The sequence below is a fragment of the Salvelinus fontinalis genome, chromosome 2, assembly GCF_029448725.1.
Source record: "Salvelinus fontinalis isolate EN_2023a chromosome 2, ASM2944872v1, whole genome shotgun sequence".
NCBI classification, from domain to species: Eukaryota; Metazoa; Chordata; class Actinopteri; order Salmoniformes; family Salmonidae; genus Salvelinus; species Salvelinus fontinalis.
In genome coordinates this window covers 56,006,934-56,028,501 of record NC_074666.1, presented here as the reverse complement: position 1 = coordinate 56,028,501, position 21,568 = coordinate 56,006,934, and the positions used below count along the sequence as shown (strand labels likewise).

Here is a 21,568-nt window from a genome sequence, read left to right as displayed (position 1 = left end):
TGGACATGGAGATTGACACGGTCATTTTCACTGCCTTTGTTGACCTCTTTTTTGATTGAAGTGGGAAAAATCAGCATGGAGTTCCAGTGCATCACATTTTAAATACATTCTCCAACATCTCATAACGTGTTAATCAGTGAGAGGAGACATCTAGCAGGAAATGATGTCATACCCAATGACTGTGATGTGATGATGTCATCAGGCAGTGGGCGTGTTCTACTTCCTGGAAAGGATGAGTCAGAGGGTGGATGGGCCAGTGACTCACCTCCATTTTTGACCAACCGTACTCCCCCCTCCTCTGATGTGGTTATCTGTGTTAGTACTGACCACCCCACCATCCCCTATACCACCCCCACTACCCAGCCTGGCTGCAGCTGGCCTGGGGAGGACAGATCTGATAAACCTCTATAGGTGTTGATGGTGACGCAGCCAGTTGGTGCTGTCGGCTCTGCTGTCTAGTCCTGCTCAGCAACGCATAGCCGGCGCCTCCAAGGGTATTTTAGAATGCTCGACATTCTCTTGGTCCAGGCCAGAAGCAAGTACTGTTAAATCTAGAGTTCAGTGGCCATGTCTTGATGAGACTGGATTGTCAAGGGCTTAGTGTCTGAGCTGAGGAGGACCTCATTTGGATAAGGTCATGTAGCTACTGACTGTATGTGATTCAGATGGAGAGTGTGCTACTTAGTAAGCAATATCCAATCCATTACTTTAAAGCCTTTGAGACTGTAGACCAGGGTTCTCCAATAGGCAGCCCAAGGGGCTAAATTCGGCTTGCGGGTGATTTTATTTGGCCCCCGAGTTCTCAGAGAATTTTCTTTTTTTAAATGTAACTTTTTTGGGGGGTTGATTATTTTAGTTGTAAGACGTAAAAGACTCAAAAATTATTTTTAATTTCGGAAATTTGTTCCCAAGTATTCCCATGCGTTAATAGAGAGGCGTAGGCCTATGTGATTGTACCCACATGTAATCAAGGTTTGGAATAATTACGTTTTTTTTCTTATACTATATCTATCTGTTCGGGATTCTTGCGGTCAATTTCCAGTGTAAAAATTATTTATAATTATGTTCCGCCCCCCGACAATCCGCTAAAGGGAAAATCGGCCCACGGCTGAATGTAATTATGGACCCCTGCTGTAGGCCATCAGCGTTGAGCTGAGTGGGTTATAGTCAGGTCATGAGGTCCTCTGTCACCCACATGCCCCCTTCGCTCCCTCCCTCAACATCCTCCTAACAGTTGAGAAAAACAACCCTGTCCCCTGAGAGAGAGAGAGGGAGGCCTCATGGAGGAAAACATCCACTCTTCTTATACCATGTATTAGCCTGAGCAGGTGCCATACGCCCCTAGGGATGTCAAGCTAAACGCCTATCTCTGTGTTTATGCATGTGCACACAGGCACGCACGTGTGTAGAAGTATACACAGGTCCTGGACTATAAATGGATACTCAGAAACAATAGGCTTACAGGATACGAGAACTCGTGTTGCCTGTCCTTCATTCCTCGGCCTCTAGCACGCTGTCTCCAGTCTCTCCAATACGTACACAGACAGTCATATCTCCCTTTTCACATTGTTATCCGCAGGCTCAACACTACAAGGTTTGCAATGCATGGACGGCAATCTATGTGTGCGTGTCTGTGTGCGCGTGCGTGCGTGCCCCGCGTGTGTGTATATGCGTGTGAGGGGGGGTGTTTGTGCTGTTTAAGTGTGCAGGCAGCCAGAGGTGATCCATCATGGTGCAGTCAGCAGCTTGCCTTCCAGCGGGGCAGCCGATCGAAGCCTCCGCTCCCTGGACTTTATTATTGTTCCGCTAAGAGTAATTGAGTCACAGTAAAGGGGAAGACACACCAGTGTTTGTGATAGTGTGACCGTGTGTGATACCATGATTATGTGTGTGGGCATAAGAAAGGGGGGGGGGGGGGGGGGGAGATAAAATCATCCCCACGCATTTGACGTCTTTACTGTAACGTCTTGTGAAGTGTTTGGACATGGGCGGCCAACGGAAGTGTATAGGTAATTTCTTTCCCAGCAGCCTCTCTGGCTGGCTGACTGGCACAGTGGCCTCCCCCTCCCCTCCTCTCTGCTGATATCACCAGCTTGGCTGCTCATCTCTGCCCTATCGATCCCCTCCTTTATTGAGGTAATAACTGTTTGTTGACGGCACTCCTTTCAACTGCTGAACTCAATCTCCCAGGGTGGAGGCGGGAGAGAAGGGGAGAGAGAGGGAGAATGGAGAGAAAGATAGAAATAGAAAAAGAGAGAGAGTAAGAGAGAGAGAGAGAGAGAGAGAGAGAGAGAGAGAGAGAGAGAGAGAGAAAGAAAGAAAGAAAGAAAGAGAGAGAGAAAGAAAGAAAACAATTGAAGAAGTGACAACTTCCCTCTATCCAGTCTAGAAGAATGGTCTGAGTTGATAACACATCAGGCTTGGGATCAGACTGGAACAGATAATAGACAAGCTCCAGTGGATATCATTGACATTCATTTGGATCGTCACAGCAGATTTTCTAGCCTAGGTGAACAGGGAGGGAGTGATTGGGAGCAAGCGTGGTTGTGTGTGTGTGTGTGTGTGTGTGTGTGTGTGTGTGTGTGTGTGTGTGTGTGTGTGTGTGTGTGTGTGTGTGTGTGTGTGTGTGTGTGTGTGTGTGTGTGTGTGTGTGTGTGTGTGTGTGTGTTGAGTGCACATATAGAGCCAGGTCGCCTGGCTGCCCGACGGGAGCACATGGGTGGCGAGCGACAGACAGACAGACAGGCGGGCAGGGACAGACGGAGTAGTGGGCCGTGTGAAGGGATTAGGACGGGAAAGCAGAAGCTCTAATTGTTCAGTGAACATTCACACCACTACAGAGAAGACAGAGGCTGCCTTTAAAATGACCCCCTTGGCATGTGTTCAACAAGGACAATCTGGGGCCGCCAGGACTCAACTATTCCCCAGCAACAACCTCCATCCGTCCCCTCAACATGTTGTTGTTGTTTGTTCCGTAGCTCGCCCTGCGTATCAGATATACGTGTTTACAGTATACACGCCATTCGTTCGCGCGAAAAAAGCTAACTGTCCGTATTCCACACGGCAAGGTAGCATAGATCAACCGAACACACTGTGAGACCAGCCGTAGCAGTAGCCACACACAAGCCTCTCCCTCTCTCTCTTTCTCTTCCTATTCCCCCCCCCCCCCCCTCTCTCTCTCTCTCTCTCTCTCTCTCTCTCTCTCGCTCTCTCTCTCTCTCTCTCTCTTTTCAAGGCGGGCTCAAAACAGACTGTAGGGAAGTCGTTGATTGTCAGACGAATCTATCTGCCATAGGTTGCTGAGAGCTACTGAAGCTTGTGGAAGCCATGTTTTATGGTGTTCCATTTGTCATGACTGGATGGGCTTGAACGCTGATACCAGGGTAGAATAACGTATTTCTATGGACTGAGTTGATACAGGGAATGTGCTGTACAATATTAGAGTCATACAGTGAAGATACAATATAAACCTTTAGTATTTTATATTTAACTAGGAAAGTCAGTTAAGAACAAATTCTTATTTACAATGTCGGCCGACCGGGGAACAGTGGATTAACTGCCTTGTTCAGGGGCAGAACGACAGATTTTTTATCTCGTCAGCTCAGGGATTCGATCCAGCATCCTTTCGGTGACTGGTCCAACGCTCGAACCACCAAGCTACCTGCTGCCCCAATATACAATATTGGACATTTCTCCAGCGGTCATTGAGTCACGCAGAGATGACATCATTCTGTGTCGTCTCACCAAGTACTGTCGTAAACGAAGTCCCAGTGGCCTGCTGCATTAGAGAGAGGAGTTAGGGGTCCATGGGAGAAGGGGCTGGGCAGCAAAAGGATGACATCATCATTTTGGTCTCTCTGTTCAAGACGAACGACTCTGACCCTGCTTGTATTATGGCTCTGGTAGAACATTAGGAGATGATACGATTGCAAATGAACAAGCTCAGGGATAAATGTGTCATGTATTTGCTGGCCTGGCTTGGCGTGTGAATGTGTTCTTTGCGTGTTGCCTTTACATCTAGATATGACCCAAGTGTTCCTTTCCCACCATTTCCTCTCCCTAATGTATGGTGATCACATTAGGAGCTATCATCATTTACCCAGTAAAAGCCTGTCTGATAGAGCGCAGACACTTCCTCCTTTAGAGAGAGAGAGAGAGAGAGAGAGAGAGAGAGAGAGCGAGCCAGAGAGAGGGGACGAGAAAGAGACAGAAAGCCAGAGAGAGGGAACGAGAAAGGGAAAGAAAGCGAGAGGGAACGAGAAAGAGAAAGAGAGAGTGCCGCGTGGTCATCTAGAGAGAGAGAGTGATCCTAATGCAGGAAGACAGTCAGCTAGCACATGGATCACACACCCACACACACACACACACATATACACACACACACACACATATACACACACACACACACAGTATTGTTACTACAGTTTAGTGTGAAGAACAGTGGTGAAATAAATAATTCTAGTAAGTACATCTAGTCGTAAACAGTCTGTAGTATAAAGGGTGAGAGCCGTAGAACCTTAGCTATTTTATATGAAGTGTGTTCTGGGTTTGTGAAGCGGCAAGAAAGGAGTCCATGTTCGGTTAATGATGGTGCTGACCAGCCAGAGGATCGGGTTGCTTTCCTGTTTATCGCTGGGCGCCTGCGTTTACTGTAACCCAGGAGGAAATGGATTCGGGTTACACAAACCAGGCCAATGGATCACGCTGATGTCACACACCCCGTCTGTTAGCCTCAGCAGATCATCTGTCTATCTGTCTATCTGTCTTTCTGTCTTTCTATCTATCTATCTATCTATCTATCTATCTATCTATCTATCTGTCTGTCTGTCTGTCTGTCTGTCTGTCTGTCTGTCTGTCTGTCTGTCTGTCTGTCTGTCTGTCTGTCTGTCTGTCTGTCTGTCTGTCTGAAGTACCATGCATATATCTATCTATCACGGCAGAGACAGGATGAGATGTAGAGGTTAGGGTTTAGACAGAGAGAGCAGAGCGTGTTGGAGGATAGAGAAAAGTTCCGGGGGTCATGAGGAGAGGGGAACAGCTCAGGAGCGAGGTGTTTGTGTCTCAGCCTGCGTCCTCTGTGATTTAGCCTTGGTGTTTGTGTTCACCCAGTAATGTGTGTGATCTGAGTTTCCCCTCGTCTCTCTCATCTCCATCTGATGGAAGGCTTCCCTTGTCCCACATGTCCCTCCATAGCTCTCTGGGGCCGGGGGCTGGAGCCACACAGAGAGACGACAAGACCAAAGAAACGCACTCTCCTCCATCTCTCAGTACTCTCTCCATATTCTCTCTATATTCTCCACGGACCCCCGTGTCTCTCCATCCCTCCATCTCTCCGCACTCTCTCCATATTCTCTCTATATTCTCCCCGGACCCCTGTGTCTCTCCATCCCTCCATCTCTCCATATTCTCTCTATATTCTCCCCGGACCCCCGTGTCTCTCCATCCCTCCATCTCTCTGGGGCTATGGGAGGCTGGGAGGCGGGCGCAGTGTGGAGTGGTCTCTCTTCCCTCCCCCAGTCCTCCCCCGGCCCACTGAGCCAGTAATGAGAGGTTAACACAGTGGCAGCGCTGCCATAATTGAGTGAATTTAGCACCTTGGACAGCGCACTAAAACTCCTTATTGCTTTCCTGACCTCCTCATCATGTTCTGTCTGTATGGTCCCCGGGTTTGAGAGGCAATATGTTCCAGCGCTGCACACACACACACATTCACACACAGACAGACACACACGCCTACACAGCTTCACCCACACGCCTACACACACATGCTGCAGGGCGTGTTCACAGCAGAGGTTAACACCGGGAACGGGAGAGCAATTTTCTGCTTGTCGCTCCGCAGCCTCACGCTGTGGGCCCAGCACATTAACTTTTAAAAAGGACCCTTCACACACAGGTGTCTGCTTAAACAGGAGGGGGAGGGGGGGGGGGCGTAGGAAGGAGAAAAGGATGAATGTAAAGATGGAAACAGATTCATCTGATGAGGGTAGAGTGGTATTTCTGTACAGTTCATATGGGAGCTCCTATGCATTATATTGTCATATTATAAACTGGGTGGTTCAATCCCTGAATGCTGATTGGCTGACAGCCGTGGTATATCAGACCGTATACCATGGGTATGACAAAACATTTATTTTTACTGCTCTAATAAGGCCCCTTGGGGGTTTGTGGTATATGGCCAATATACCACGGCTAAGGGCTGTATCGAGGCACTCCACGTTGCGTCGCGCGAAAGAACAGCCCCTTAGCCGTGGTATATTGGCCATATACCACACCCCCTCGTGCCTTATAGCTTAATTGACAATTGTTGTCTTTGGTTTCACCTTTCCATTGTTTAACACCAGTTAAGCAGTTGCAGTATACATATGGCAAATACAAAATGTATGGATATTATGCATTCAGTACCAGTCAAAGGTTTGGACACACCTACTCATTCAAGGGTTTTTCTATATTTTTACTATTTTCTACGTTGTAGAATAAAAGAGAAGACTTCACAACTATGAAATAACACATATGGAATCATGTAGGAACCAAAACGAGTGTTAAACAAATCCAAATATATTTTAGATTTGAGATTCTTCAAAGTAGCCTCACTTTGCCTAATGACAGCTTTGCACACTGGTTGAGAGAATGCCAAGAGTGTGCAAAGCTGTCATCAAGGCAAAGGGTGGCTACTTTGAAGAATCTCAAATATAAAATATACTTGGATTTGTTTAACACTTGTTTTGGTTCCTACATGATTCCATATGTGTTATTTCATAGTTGTGAAGTCTTCTCTTTTATTCTACAACGTAGAAAATAGTAAAAATATAGAAAAACCCTTGAATGTGTAGGTGTGTCCAAACCTTTGACTGGTACTGTATGTCTGAATTCACAGTTGTAAGTAGAAGTTCTGTTACTGAATGTGTATGACTGAGAATAATTGTATACAAAAATATTAGGATTTAGGGTAGCCTAAAGGAAATGAGTCTATAGCAAAGCCTTAATGGGATTTTCAGACAGTCAGAGTGGTCTGAATTTCTATCTTTCCTGGACCTGGCATGTCAGAACACATAAGACACGTAAAAAAAAGAAAACGCTTCCTTTAAGAAATCATTTTTAATTCAAAAATAAAAAACTTGACAACACATAATATGCTTTTAAGACAACAAGAAAAACAACTTATTTAACAAAACAAGTCGAAAATGACAGAGAAATGAATGCAATTATTGTTGTTGGTGTCCCTGGGGGTCTGCGTCTTAGATTGGAGATAAGAGTGAAGTTCCCTAGGCAGCCATAAAGCGTTTGATGAGTTGGAGAGGAGGGAGTCTAGTGCTTATGAGAAACAACAGCTAACAGGATACATACAGCAATATTTCACACAGTTGGCATAGCTTGGCTCAGGATACTTCCCCCCCTGGATGAAACGAGAGAATGATTCACTTCAAGAATTGTTTCTCGTTAACAAAAAATGCCTTTGTGTTGACGACTGTTGTCTAATTGCCATGGAAATGTGTTCTGAGAAAGAAGTGTCTTTGCTATATAAAAAAAAATCCAACACCAATGAATAGTGTATGAAGAAGTGCTTAGTGACCTTTACACACAGATTGCATTGTCTTTCTCCAATAGAAAACAGATGTAGAGTGAGCGCAATACTGGTGCTATTCTCTCTCTCTCTCTCTCTCTCTCTCTCTCTCTCTCTCTCATCCTCCCTCTCTCTCTCTCTCTCTCTCTCTCTCTCTCTCTCTCTCTCTCTCTCTCTCATAATCTGAACAATTGAACAGGCTTCTCTGTACAGTATTGCACCATGTGTTAGTTTTGAATTGTGTTAGGTTGTTGGTTATGGTACTCACTAAAAGGAATTGTTCAAGGTATTCCAGGAAAAGACCAAATTGCATGTTGCACTGTAAAAGAGCCGCCAGGACAGAGGTGAAAGGTGAAGGTTTTACAGTAGATGGCACAACCACAAATCGGAGGTCTCCCAATGCTTACAGCCGAACAAAAATGTATTTCTACACCATCTCACCCTTCCTCTCTCTCTCTCTCTCTCTCTCTTTCTTTCTTTCTTTCTCCCCCTCTCTCTCTTTCTTTCTTTCTTTCTCCCCCCCTCTCTCGCTCTCTCTCTCTCTCTCTCTATTTCTTTCTTTCCCTCTGTCTTTCTTTCTCTTCCTCTTTCCTTTCCTCTCTCTCCCTCTCCCACGCTCGCTCTGTCTACAGGAGGTGATTCTGAAGAGGGCAGCAGACCTCGTGGAGGCTTTGTATGGGATGCCACACAACAACCAGGTGAGGTTCAGACGGACAAACACCGTCTCACTCTCAGGTCTGCTCTCCCTCTGTCCCCTCCACATCCTGCCACATCCCCTGCATCCGCGTTGACACCAGTTATTCACCATTATTAATTCATCTCCGGTGGTTAATAACATGCCTGATCAAATATTAATCAAATACTTACAAGACATGTCCACATTAATTATTCCCACTATTACTAATATATTGCCACTTTGTGAAAATAGTGATTACACATTAAACATACAGGAAGTCATTTGTAAGCTACTTAGAGTCATCCTGTCTAGACGAGGGGGGTGCAGTAATGGTAATGTATGGGGGAAATTACGTGTTGACTAATGCTCACAGGTACGGCACCGTTACAGTGGTACTAATGTGAACACTGCTTGAACTGGTGCTGTTCATGTTAGCAGTCCTTTAACTGTCACCGATGTTGTTCATTATATGTGAACGCTACTTTAACTGTCACCGATGTTGTTCATGTGAATGCTACTTTAACTGATGGCAATGTTGTTCATGCGAATGCTACTTGAACTGATAGCAATGTTGTTCATGCGAATGCTACTTTAACTGATAGCAATGTTGTTCATGCGAATGCTACTTTAACTGATGGCAATGTTGTTCATGCGAATGCTACTTTAACTGATAGCAATGTTGTTCATGCGAATGCTACTTTAACTGATAGCAATGTTGTTCATGCGAATGCTACTTTAACTGATAGCAATGTTGTTCATGCGAATGCTACTTTAACTGATAGCAATGTTGTTCATGCGAATGCTACTTTAACTGATAGCAATGTTGTTCATGCGAATGCTACTTTAACTGATAGCAATGTTGTTCATGCGAATGCTACTTTAACTGATAGCAATGTTGTTCATGCGAATGCTACTTTAACTGATAGCAATGTTGTTCATGTGAATGCTACTTTAACTGATAGCAATGTTGTTCATGCGAATGCTACTTTAGCTGATAGCAATGTTGTTCATGCGAATGCTACTTTAACTGATAGCAATGTTGTTCATGCGAATGCTACTTTAACTGATACCAATGTTGTTCATGTGAATGCTACTTTAACTGATAGCAATGTTGTTCATGTGAATTCTACTTTAACTGATAGCAATGTGGTTCATGTGAATGCTACTTTAACTGATAGCAATGTTGTTCACGTGAAAGCTACGGTTTTATTTGTCAGCGCTCCTCTACCAGTGTTGTATATGTGAACGCTCGTCTAACTGTGTTCTCCTGTGGCAGGAGATTATTCTGAAGCGGGCGGCGGACATAGCAGAGGCTCTCTACAATGTTCCCAGGAACCACAACCAGCTGAGCGGCCTGGGCAATAGCTCCGTCCACGCAGGCATGATGGGGGTCAACTCCTTCCCTGGCCAGCTGGCCGTCAATGTGTCCGAGTCCTCCCAGGGAGCCAATCAGGGTGAGGGGGCGGGTCGATACGGGTGTGGCGCTATCGTCATAGAAACCGGTAACTGAATAGCAATGTAGTCACTGTGACGTTATCTGTGAAGTTACATTTTTACGTCTTTTCTTCGATTGAACAAGGTGACTGATCTGTCTTCGTTCTGTCTCTGTCGTTCTGTCTGTGCAGGTTTCAGTCGGAACACGAGCAGCGTGTCTCCACATGGCTATGTGCCCAGCTCCACCCCCCAGCAGACCAACTACAGCTCTGTGACCACCAGCATGAACGGCTACGGCAACACTGTCATGTCCAACCTGGGAGGATCCCCCAGCTTCCTCAACGGCAGCGCTGCCAACTCGCCCTACGCCAGTGAGTCCCACTCTAGCTCTTCTACTCACCCACACCCAGCTCACAGCCGCCTTCACCCACCTCCATCCATCCAGTCAGCCGACCCACCCACACCCAGCTCTCACACTCACCCACCCACACTCAGCTCACCCACATTATCACCCACAATTCACTGCAGAGCTCCCCCTATTGCCCAGACTGCTGCTGTAAATGCATGAAACCCCCATTCCTCCCTGTGACTCTAATCTAATCCAGTGGTGTGTGTTTCTGTCTGAAGAGCTGTACGGTATGGGTTCTGGTCTGTAGTCCAGTGGTCTGTCTGAAGAGCTGTACAGTATGGGTTCTGGTCTGTAGTCCAGTGGTCTGTCTGAAGGGCTGTACAGTATGGGTTCTGGTCTGTAGTCCAGTGGTCTGTCTGAAGAGCTGTCGGTATGGGTTCTGGTCTGTAGTCCAGTGGTCTGTCTGAAGAGCTGTACGGTATGGGTTCTGGTCTGTAGTCCAGTGGTCTGTCTGAAGAGCTGTACAGTATGGGTTCTGGTCTGTAGTCCAGTGGTCTGTCTGAAGAGCTGTACAGTATGGGTTCTGGTCTGTAGTCCAGTGGTCTGTCTGAAGAGCTGTACAGTATGGGTTCTGGTCTGTAGTCCAGTGGTCTGTCTGAAGAGCTGTACAGTATGGGTTCTGGTCTGTAGTCCAGTGGTCTGTCTGAAGAGCTGTACAGTATGGGTTCTGGTCTGTAGTCCAGTGGTCTGTCTGAAGGGCTGTACAGTATGGGTTCTGGTCTGTAGTCCAGTGGTCTGCCTGAAGGGCTGCACATTACTATACAGAGTTCTAGTCTTTGAGGAGTGATGATAGGAGTAGGAGTTTTCTCTCTACCCATTTGTTTGTTTATGAGACAGCGGTGCGTGTGACAGTGAAGCCTTCAGATCTATGGCTATTTCCCTATGGGGCTTTCTGCCTGGCAGTCTCCCAGCACTGGAGCCTGTCTTGAACAACTCTTTAAAACCAGTCCTCTCCTCTAATCCTCTTTCATCTGACAGCCATACTTCCACACTGTTGTCGTTCTTCTGCTAATTCTTAATTGACTACCCTTTTCCAATGAGGAAAACACAGAGGGAGAGTGTTAGAGAGACGGGCAATTGTTTTTTTGGGGGGGGTGTCTAACGATGGTGGGAGGAGGGAGGGTGGGTGCCAGTTGTAAAGGCTTGTGTTTGAGGACAGTTTTGGCATGGATCTAAGAACCGACACCCAGGGCTTTCTTTCGGGGGGGGGGGAATCAACACTGCCATTATCGACTAGCTATGTGAGACTTCGAGCACTCAATAGTTAGGAGTTGAAACCGTGCTGGAATGTTCTGGCTTGTGGAGGACTGCCGGCCTCTCACCTTAGCAATGTGTGTCCTTCCATCGGATTGCCCTGAAATTAGATTGCGAGCCACTGTGGTATTGCCTGTTCGCAACGCCTGACTGGCCGTATCACAGCTCCCTTCTAGGCCGGCCACAGAATTAAAGACTGTTAATTAAATCAATAAACTAATTGGAGGGGTAACAATTCAATTTCACCACTTTGGTCCCCAGGATGTTAACAAGTATTTTAAAAGGTTGGCTGACTCCATTAGACACTTCCAATCAATCCACAAGCCTGGGCTCTGTGCTTCCAATTTTCATTAATTGATTAGTTAGGACTTGATAAATGGATTGTGCCATTGTTACAAGGTTCCGCTTGGATGGAGCTATAAACCTATTTAAATGGTGCAATAACAAGAATCACTTCTAATGAAGTGTAACCAGTAGGAAAAACATTAAAAAAGCAATGAATGTTGAATTCAAATGGTTGCCTAAGTGTGCTAGCCTTGAATTGTTAACTGCCTAGGAGACCACTGCTAGGTGGATTGGGAAAATACTTGATCGATAGCTATTCATTTGTTAGAATGAACTTAAATATAAATTCCTCTCGTTTGAAACTCCCTCGCATACTTACGGACTTGTTCTTTCTCTTGTGTCTCCGATAAGTTCTAAATCCCACATGGTGAAATTAACCTCTTGCTATGCCCCTTCTCTCTCTGTCTTTGTCTGTCTGTCCATCTCTCTCTCGCTCTCTCTCTCGCTCCATCTCCCTTTCCTCTCTCCTCTCCCTCCCCCATCTCTCTCGCTCTCTCTCCGTCTCCCTTTCCTCTCCCTCCCCATCTCTCTCTCTCTCTCTCTCTCTCTCTCTCTCTCTCTCTCTCTCTCTCTCTCTCTCTCTCTCTCTCTCTCTCTCTCTCTCTCTCTCTCTCTCTCTCTCTCTCTCTCTCTCTCTCTCTCCCTCCCTCCCTCCCTCCCTCCCTCCCTCCCTCCCTCCCTCCCTCCCTCCCTCCCTCCCCCCATCCCTTCAGTCGTTCCCTCCAGCCCCAACATGGCGTCCTCCACCAGCCTGCCCTCTAACTGTAGCAGCTCTTCTGGGATCTTTTCCTTCTCCCCTGCCAACATGGTGTCGGCCGTCAAGCAGAAGAGCGCCTTCGCCCCCGTGGTGCGACCCCAGACCTCACCCCCGCCCACCTGCACCAGCACCAATGGCAACGGTCTCCAAGGTGAGCCCCTCACCCAGTCGAGACATTGTGTTCTTTCCGGTCCAGTCCGTGACGCTCTCTAACCAACCTCTCCGTCCCCAATATCCCTTGCCATTCCTCCTCCTCCCATCCTCTAACACATTGTTTTCTCTTTCTCTCCTCCCCTCTCCTTCCCTATCCTCCCCTCTTTCTTTGCGCTCCCTCCCTCAGATCAGTCTTTTGTGGACTCTAGCAAGTACTCCACAGCCAGCTCGCTGCAGGGCCTGGCCTTCTCCTGAAGTATGTTACTCTCTCTTGCATGCACCCATCCACCCCTCTACTCCTCTATCTCATTAACCATCCATCTATCCATCCACTCCTCCACCCATCCATCTACCCACCCATTCACCATGACATGAACATTAACCATCCTCATACTGCAACTGTATATGTTGAGGAAAGAGAGGATGAGAGGATATCTCTCATTTTGCTCGGTGCTTTTGTTTATTCAAGGGCATTTGGCAGAGTCGGCATATTACTCCCAAGTTTGTCCTTTTTTATTTGGCTTGAATGTTTTTGTGGTTGTCCCTAGCTTCCTGTGTGTGAATGGGAAGAAAGGGTAAGGATGTTTGGGGAGAGGGCAGGGCAGGATGTAGCTGTGTGGGTGTGGGAATACAGAGCCGACAGGACACGCTGCTGTCTTCAACAGACCTCATACATAGATACAGGAAGTATCTTCCCGAGCGCAACATCAGTTGCGGAGGCTCATAGGGTCCTGCGGGGCTGCAAGCATCAGGCAACAGCCTTACTGTAACACAATGCGAAGAGACATCTCACCATTTACATGAACCTTTTGTTTATTAAATAAACCAGCCAAGCCATGAGTGGATAATCAGTATAGGAGGTTCGTGTTGGAGAAGATCTGTTTAACCATAGCGTACGTAGTGTTATGCTATGATTAGAGCTCCACCAGCCTACCAGGAGCTGAGACACCGGGAGTACAACCTCATTTCTTCAACAGCCTGTACTGTAGTGTAGTGTACTTACCAGGAGCTGAGACACCGGGAGTACAACCTCATTTCTTCAACAGCCTGTACTGTAGTGTAGTGTACTTACCAGGAGCTGAGACACCGGGAGTACAACCTCATTTCTTCAACAGCCTGTAGTGTGGTATAGTGTAGTGTAGTGTAGTGTAGTGTAATGTAGTGTAGTGTAGTGTAGTGTAGTGTAGTGTAGTGTAGTGTAGTGTACTTACCAGGAGCTGAGACACCAGGAATACAACCTAATTTCTTCAACAGTCTGTAGTGTAGTGTAATGTAGTGTAGTGTAGTGTAGTGTAGTGTAGTGTAGTGTAGTGTAGTGTAGTGTACTTACCAGGAGCTGAGACACCAGGAATACAACCTAATTTCTTCAACAGCCTGTAGTGTAGTGTAGTGTAGTGTAGTGTAGTGTAGTGTAGTGTAGTGTAGTGTAGTGTAGTGTAGTGTAGTGTAGTGTACATACCAGAAGCTGGGACACCAGGAGTACAACCTAATTTCTTCAACACTTTGTAGTGTACTTACTACTTTGTAGTGTACTTACTAGGAGCTGAGACACCAGGAGTACAACCTAATTTCTTCAACACTTTGTAGTGTACTTACTAGGAGCTGAGACACCAGGAGTACAACCTCATTTCTTCAACACTTTGTAGTGTACTTACTAGGAGCTGAGACACCAGGAGTACAACCTAATTTCTTCAACACTTTGTAGTGTACTTACTAGGAGCTGAGACACCAGGATTGCAACCTCATTTCTTCAACACTTTGTAGTGTGGTATAGTGTAGTGTAGTGTACTTGCCTGAAGCTGAGACACCAGGAGTACAACCTCATTTCTTCAACACTTTGAAGCGTAGTGTAGTGTACTTACCAGTAGCTGGGACACCAGGAGTACAACCTCATTTCTTCAACAGCTTGTAGTGTAGTGTAGTGTAGTGTAGTGTAGTGTAGTGTAGTGTAGTGTAGTGTACTTACCAGAAGCTGAGACACCAGGAGTCAACCCCATTTCTTCAGCAGCCTGTAGTGTAGTGTACTTGCACAGAGTCTCTCTTGCTCTCTTTCTGCTGTTTGTCAGACAGGCTCTTCTCTCTGATCAAACCCTCCCACTATGCTGGGAAATGATCAACAATGACAGCTGTTGGCCTCTGTTGACAATCGATACTGTCGCTATTTACATTGACACACACACACACACGCCGACAGCGTGCGTGTGTGTGTGCTGGCATGCCTGTGTGTGTGTTACACTACGGCAGATCAAAGCAGAGTTGAGGCACTGTCATATACGATGTTCTGTCAGTGAGAAGCGGTATCTAAATCCAAGCTCCTTCTCTCCCAGTCCTGTGTCAGTTGTGTCACAATATGACACAACTGACACGGAAGTGCCAGAAAATACCACACGCTGCAATGGTTTCTCTGCAGTCAAGCGCATTATCAGCAGGATTTGCTGCGAAGCATTATGCTTTCCATATAAATCAGATTGTTCTAAGAAACCAACTCTGCACTCTTAGAAAGAAAGCGTTCCAAAGAAGGGGTTCTTTGGCGATCCCCATAGGAGAACCCGTTTTGGTTCCTGGTAGAACCCTTCTGTGTTCCATGTAGAATCCTCTGTAAAAGGGGATCTAGATGGAACCCAAAAGGGTTCCAACTGAAATCAAAAATGGTTCTCCTAAGGGGACAGCTGAAAAACCCTTTTAGAACCCTTTTTTCTAAGAGTGCAATAATTCAAAGGGTTCTCCTATGGGGACAGCTGAAGAAACCTTTAAGGTTTGATTCAAAGATCATTTTGATAGCCTGACATACGAATGTCAAAAGATTTTGTTTTGTATGTTACACTCGTGATTTTGGTTAAGGATTTAATGTATTTTATCGAATGAGCTCACACAGGGTGTGTACAGGGTGTGTGTGTGTGTGTGTGTGTGTGTGTGTGTGTGTGTGTGTGTGTGTGTGTGTGTGTGTGTGTGTGTGTGTGCATGACTGTTTCTGCCTCTCTTGATTCCATCAGCAGTAGTTTGAGAGCACGACGCCTGCAGAAAAACACCCAGCGTCCTCTTTTGTGTTTGTCAGCAGTTGCAGAACTAACGTCAAGTTAAATTTGCAGCAATAAGCATTTCTGCCCCACTTTAAGGAACATAGCTTAGAGGACCTCCTCCGTCCTGTCCCACTACACGGGATACGTTAGGCCATGTTACACTCCACTCATGGCATAACCACATCTTATCATTCCCTTACCATGCACTCAAATACAATCCTATCCCTGGGAATGATTGATGATGATGGAGCTTGTTTCTTGTTTATTCTAGTCAAAAATGTATTACATATATATATATATATATATATATATATATATATATATATATATATATATATATATATATATATATATATATATATATATATATATATATATATATACAGTAGATACAAACAAGATGTTGAATGAATTTCAACCCCTCCCAGCCATGTGTAGTATAGCGTTGTGTAGTATTGTGCCTGGTATGTCGTCACTGCACTGCATTCTGTAGTCACACTTGGTCTGATTTGGAGCTCTCATTAAGCATAGTTCTGTTCCTCACATGTTGACACGGATCCCCATGCAGTCGTTTGAAGCCGCCGGGGATGATGCAATACGTCACAAACACAATGAGCCTCAGCGCATGCAAACAATTAAGAGGCCGTTTTTTGACAGCACTAATCAAGCGTTTCAAGTGTCCCATTTGTGCCAATTTCCAATTTGGCAGGGCTGTGAAAAGATAGAAATGATTTATCCCTTGTTTGAAACCGTATTTGAGTCATAGTTTCATAGGCCATAGTTTGTTATGCAGATGTGAGAACAGATTGCTTTATTTAAGAGGAATCATTATGTGAGGAAAACATTGGGCAAATGTTTATGCATTAACTGACTCTCTCCCATCCCCCCCCCCCCCCCCTCCTCCACCCAACAGTGATTCCTGGAATGATCGTTCCTCCCATGTAAGCGGTGCGTGTGTGTGAGGTGAGGAGAAGGACACACACACCCAGACATGGATCTCAGCATGTACATAAGGCTCCGGTTTAGGACTGGATCGTCAGTCCTGCATTGAAGGAATGGAACCCGTAACTCAGGCCCTTTTTAAAAGGAATCACATTTGAACAAAAAGAAGACGAAGAAAAAAAGAAAAAAAAAGAAGAGAATTTGCAACAACCTCTTTTGAATTTGTACACCTTGTTGACACTTTTTAAGAGGGAAGGCAAGGCCACAGATTACCCAGAAAGCCCACCTAAAAACATTATTTATTTTGGAGAGGATTGACTCTTTCTTTTATTTTGTGCATCGTTTGTGTTTTACCTTTGTGCGAGAATACACATTTCCCATTTTCAAAATGTAATACACGCTATTAGAGGGATTTTTTTTATTTATGAATCTAAAAAAAAAAAGATAAATGAAGAAAATGTTTGTGAAGGATAAAACAACATGTTGAAAGTGAGTGGCAGAGAACCTCCAGTTGAATAGTGAAGACTGAATTAGATTTATACAATAACAGTATGCTGGAGACTATGCCACATGCCCTAACTAACCCTAAGGCACAGAAAGACACATACATGCTAGGTAGCACAAGCTAACTATGCACCATTGCAGAAACTCTCTGCTTTCGAGTTTTTTTTGGCCACCACAAACAGCCCATACACATTTCTCTCCCTCTCATGCCAAGCAGAGACTGCCATCGCCACGACTAGCGCTTTCACTCATCTCCACAGAAAGCAAGTGATTTATCCATGATGACACATAACCAGCCATTCACCCCATGTTGGCTGTGAGTGCACCGATCGTGTCCAAGCTCCTAGGTGGTTGTCAGAGATAGAGAGCAGAGCCTGAACCTGCCCTGGATGCCAACAGTGTCTCTACTGTATGGACTTTGGACCGCTAACTTGCTGTGGAGCCGCTCAGCCAAGTCCTGTAACTGTACATCAGAACCCCTTTTGTTAAAGTGTTTTCTCTCTCTCTCTCTCTCTCTCTCTCTCTCTCTCTCTCTCTCTCTCTCTCTCTCTCTCTCTCTCTCTCTCTCTCTCTCTCTCTCTCTCTCTCTCTCTCTCTCTCTCTCTCTCTCTCTCTCTCTCTCTCTCTCTCTCGCTCTCTCTCTCTCTCTCTCTCTCTATCTCTCTCTCTCTCTCTCTCTCTCTCTCTCTCTCATCCACCACGAAATCTCAATGAAGGAAACCATACATTTTTAAAGGGTGTTGCCATTTCACTTTTGCTATATCGTGTGAATTTAAATTTTGTATTATTATAGTTGTTCTGTTTGTTATGCTCTCACCATGAAACTGTGATCATGGGCCGGCCATTAAAAATGTGCTTCTTATTCCACCATGTTACCGTACAACAGTTTAGGATCTGAGAAACGGAATACTGGGAGACACTATAGACAGACTAATGAGTCAACAGTGAGGTGTGTAGTGGTGTCCCAGCTGCCATGGTGATCAATGGAATAGCCAGCACTGTAAAAGTTACCTACTCCTCAGATGCCTAGCAAATATCTGAATCCAACCTTTTCAATTGTTTTTTTTGCTTCCTTGTGTGATGTGTGTTTTTTTGTATATAGTAAAACGTTTGTTAGTCTTTGTGATTTTTTTTTTTTTTGCCAAAGTCATTGTTTAAGATATATTTATACATTTAAAGAAGTCTTAAGGCAGCTTTACAATATAGTGTCACGGATGTCATGTTTACTACATACTCAAAATGATCTCATCAACTTTAGCTCGGAGATTTTGGATAGTAAAAAGGGATATACAGTATGTAAAATATCCATATAAATAACGTATGTATCTCCTGAATTTGTACATTGCTTCTTCATCGTCCTTCATGTGTATGTTTGCATTTGGTGACAGTATCGATTATTTTTTATTCGGTTGTCTACCATGTTCCATGTTTAAATGTAATTTTGATACATTTCATTGGTATGTTTTTTTGTGTTTTTTTTGTTTTTGTTTTAAGCCATACTTTCATTTCTAATTCCATCCTCCCTAAAGCCATTGTCTATTTTTGTATAATTTGTCAGTTAATGAAAATGTTGTTGTTTTCTTTTTGTCTTGATATTGGATTTGTTTTATCACATGGTAAAAGTAGCATATTATTCTTATAGTATTTAGTTATATAGGTTTTGAGAGTATATAAGTATATCATATAAATATCTTTTTTGCTTAGATTTTTTTGGCTTTCAAAAGAACTGGTAGTGTTTAAAAACAAACAATATGCATGGGTTTTCTCCTCCTAGCGATGCATTTGTGTGCTAAAAGCAGGAAGACCATTTTTGGCAAAAATATGAAAATACTCCCCCCTCCCCACCCCCCCAATTTCACTTCCATCTTATTTTCCCTTTCCCCTCTGTTGTCTCACCAAAATCTGAACCAGCAGTTTAGATGCCTTAACAATGCAAAGCCACAGTCGTCAGTGTAGAGTAGAGACCCCACCAGTGCTCTGCTAACATACTTCAAAATGGGTGCAACAAACAAAATATAGAGAGGGGGTAGCACAAGTGGAGCTGTTCCTTATCCTGGAGCCCTGAGGAATGTTTACCTGTTTTCCCTGTCACAGTGAGCGCTCGGCACGGCAAGGCAGAGAGAGTGGCAGGTAGTAAGAGAAGAGGAGAGATGTAGGATACAGAGGAGGAGGAGGGAGGGAGGGAGGGAGGCAAGGTGGTGGATGGGGCTGGCTGGCTGATAGGGGGAGGACACTATGATGAGATGACTGAGAAGAGAAGGGAGGATAAATATTTAATGTGTTGAGCAGCTGGAGGGGTAAGGAGTGGTGGAGGAGAGGAGGAGAGGAGTGAGGTGCACTGCAATACTCATTTGAAGCCAAGCCTCCCCTTCACATCCCTCTCTCATATACACAGCTAGGGGTGGGTTGATGGTAAAGCCATATTCTATCTACTGTTTGATTCTGTTTGAGAAAGGTTATGGTACAATGACAGATCTGATGATGAACAGTTTTAAATGACAGCACAATAATCTGTACACACAAGTCATTTTACACCCTTGCTGCCCTCTTCTGACTCTCCCCCTTTTCTCTTTCCCTCCCTTTATATACAAATTGAGCCACCTGTTTATCTCTGACATGGGTCATATGACCACTCTTTGTAGTCTTTTGTGTGCGTGTGTGTGTGTGTGCGTCCGTGCGTGTGTGTGTGTGTGTGTGTGTGTGTGTGTGCGTGCGTGCGTGTGTGTGTGCGTGCGCTAACAGTCCTCTGAAAGAGAACGTGGCTTTTTAATTTAATTTCTGACGGATATTCTTTTAAGTGACTTTATAGGAGGGGGAGAATTTAAACTGAGGATGAGGGAGTCTCTTGTAAAATGCACTTGTGTAATGATGAGTTCAGCGTGTATGCACTGTGACTCAGTTCTCCTGTCTTTCGGGTACAGGGGCAGACACGTTTGAGGTTTACTGTGTAACCGCCCAGCCAAGAGTATAGAGCCATCCCTGTCAGGGAGGTGGCCAGCTGGTCAACGAAATGAATGAAATTGTTCTCTGAATCCTATTGTAACCCTTTTGAACAGATCTCTCCATCTCTCTTACCAAGCCATGTCTTTGACTGGACACACAGAGCAGTTATATATTGATAGACAGGGAAAAGAGAAAATTAAACTAGTGTAAAGATGATCTCCTTCTGTTTTGTTTTTTTGTTGGATTAACTTTGAACTGTAAAATAACTTTTCAACTTTCACAATATTTAATTAAAGTTCCCTCTTGTCTGTGAAACGGTTGATGTGCTTTGTTGTCTTTGTGAAGCTGTTAGGTCTCTTGGTAAAAATTTTTGCAATCGCACCATATGCTATCTCCCGGTGACGTGATATACTGGCGCACCAACGCACTCTACAAACTCGAAACACGCACACACTATACAAGCTTGTTCCTGGACCTGCAGCACGGTGAGATTTCAGTGTCCACGATTTCATCACACGCCAACTGTCACAGCGCCATATAGCGTTGCTCAGGATTTATCCCATGTTCAAGTCGTACTGGATGGGTTTGAATGCAGGGCAATGACAGGGTATGGCGTCATCAAAGCAGTGAACCTGAATGGCCCATTCAAATCAGAGCGGGAGCCTGCCCATCTCTCATCTAGATCACAAATGAAAGGGTTCCTCCCCTCTGGATCAGAATCCTGCTTTAATTAGTTAATTAATTCATGTATTACAGCCTAATGGAATGGTGAATATGCCCAGCTAGTTTCCTTAACATATTAATGATGGCTTCCTAAGTTATTAATTGATATGCGCTTTGCATGTAATTGATTCATCATTTGCATTTACGGTCCTCAGCAGAAATGAAGTGTCTTTTTGCATTGTGCATATTTAATTTGAGCCACTCAGATCTGATTAGCTTGTAAAACGCTCATTCTGCTGACCTCACACTGTTCCCCCGGCCGTGCAAAGCATCATGGGGTTCTGGATACGAGGGGGAAAAGGACCAAGATTGTCCTGGAACTGTGATTTTGGATCGTCTGTCTGTGTGCCGTGGAGCTAGCTACCACATGAAGCACAATTCACAAGCCCTGTTATGTTGTGCGATTTTCATCGCACTGCCAATTGCGTGGTCATAAACACTGAATGGAGACGCTCAGATAATGGAAAGCGTTAGTGAAGTGTCAGTCGCTTCAAACGTCATGACGAGTTTGCTTTCGTAAACAATGCTCAGTGAGGAAGGCCTTCTTAATTAGACAGATGTGCCCTGCCCTGGGTTATTGATCAGCCAGGCTGCAGGCGGAGATTGTGTGTGTGTGTGTGTGTGTGTGTGTGTGTGTGTGTGTGTGTGTGTGTGTGTGTGTGTGTGTGTGTGTGTGTGTGTGTGTGTGTGTGTGTGTGTGTGTGCGTGCGTGCGTGCGTGCGTGCGTGTGTGCGTGCTCGTGCGCGTGCGTGCGGAGGTGTATGGGAAGGTTATTTTCCTATTCCTAAGCCTCAAGGCCTGATCAAAGCGAGCCACAGATGTCTTATTGACATCAATGCGTTTAAGT

The 21,568-nt window shown here is 45.1% G+C and overlaps 1 protein-coding gene across 12 annotated transcripts in view; it reads left to right on the top strand.

The window, feature by feature from the left end:
- LOC129821463 (transcription factor COE1-A) overlaps positions 1-20,313 on the top strand; it is a 112,910-nt gene extending 92,597 nt beyond the window's left edge. For 3 of the 12 annotated variants that reach the window (XM_055879164.1, XM_055879146.1, XM_055879155.1), the window contains exons 12-17: positions 8,194-8,259; positions 9,514-9,739; positions 9,863-10,042; positions 12,393-12,587; positions 12,777-12,845; positions 16,523-20,313. In XM_055879164.1, the coding sequence (XP_055735139.1) occupies positions 8,194-8,259; positions 9,514-9,739; positions 9,863-10,042; positions 12,393-12,587; positions 12,777-12,844 (735 nt within the window). In that variant the 3' untranslated portion in view covers position 12,845; positions 16,523-20,313. The remainder of the gene's footprint in view (positions 1-8,193; positions 8,260-9,513; positions 9,740-9,862; positions 10,043-12,392; positions 12,588-12,776; positions 12,846-16,522) is intronic. The other 9 variants (XM_055879176.1, XM_055879171.1, XM_055879172.1 and 6 more) reach the window with 5 other exon arrangements.
- Positions 20,314-21,568: the final 1,255 nt, after the last annotated feature.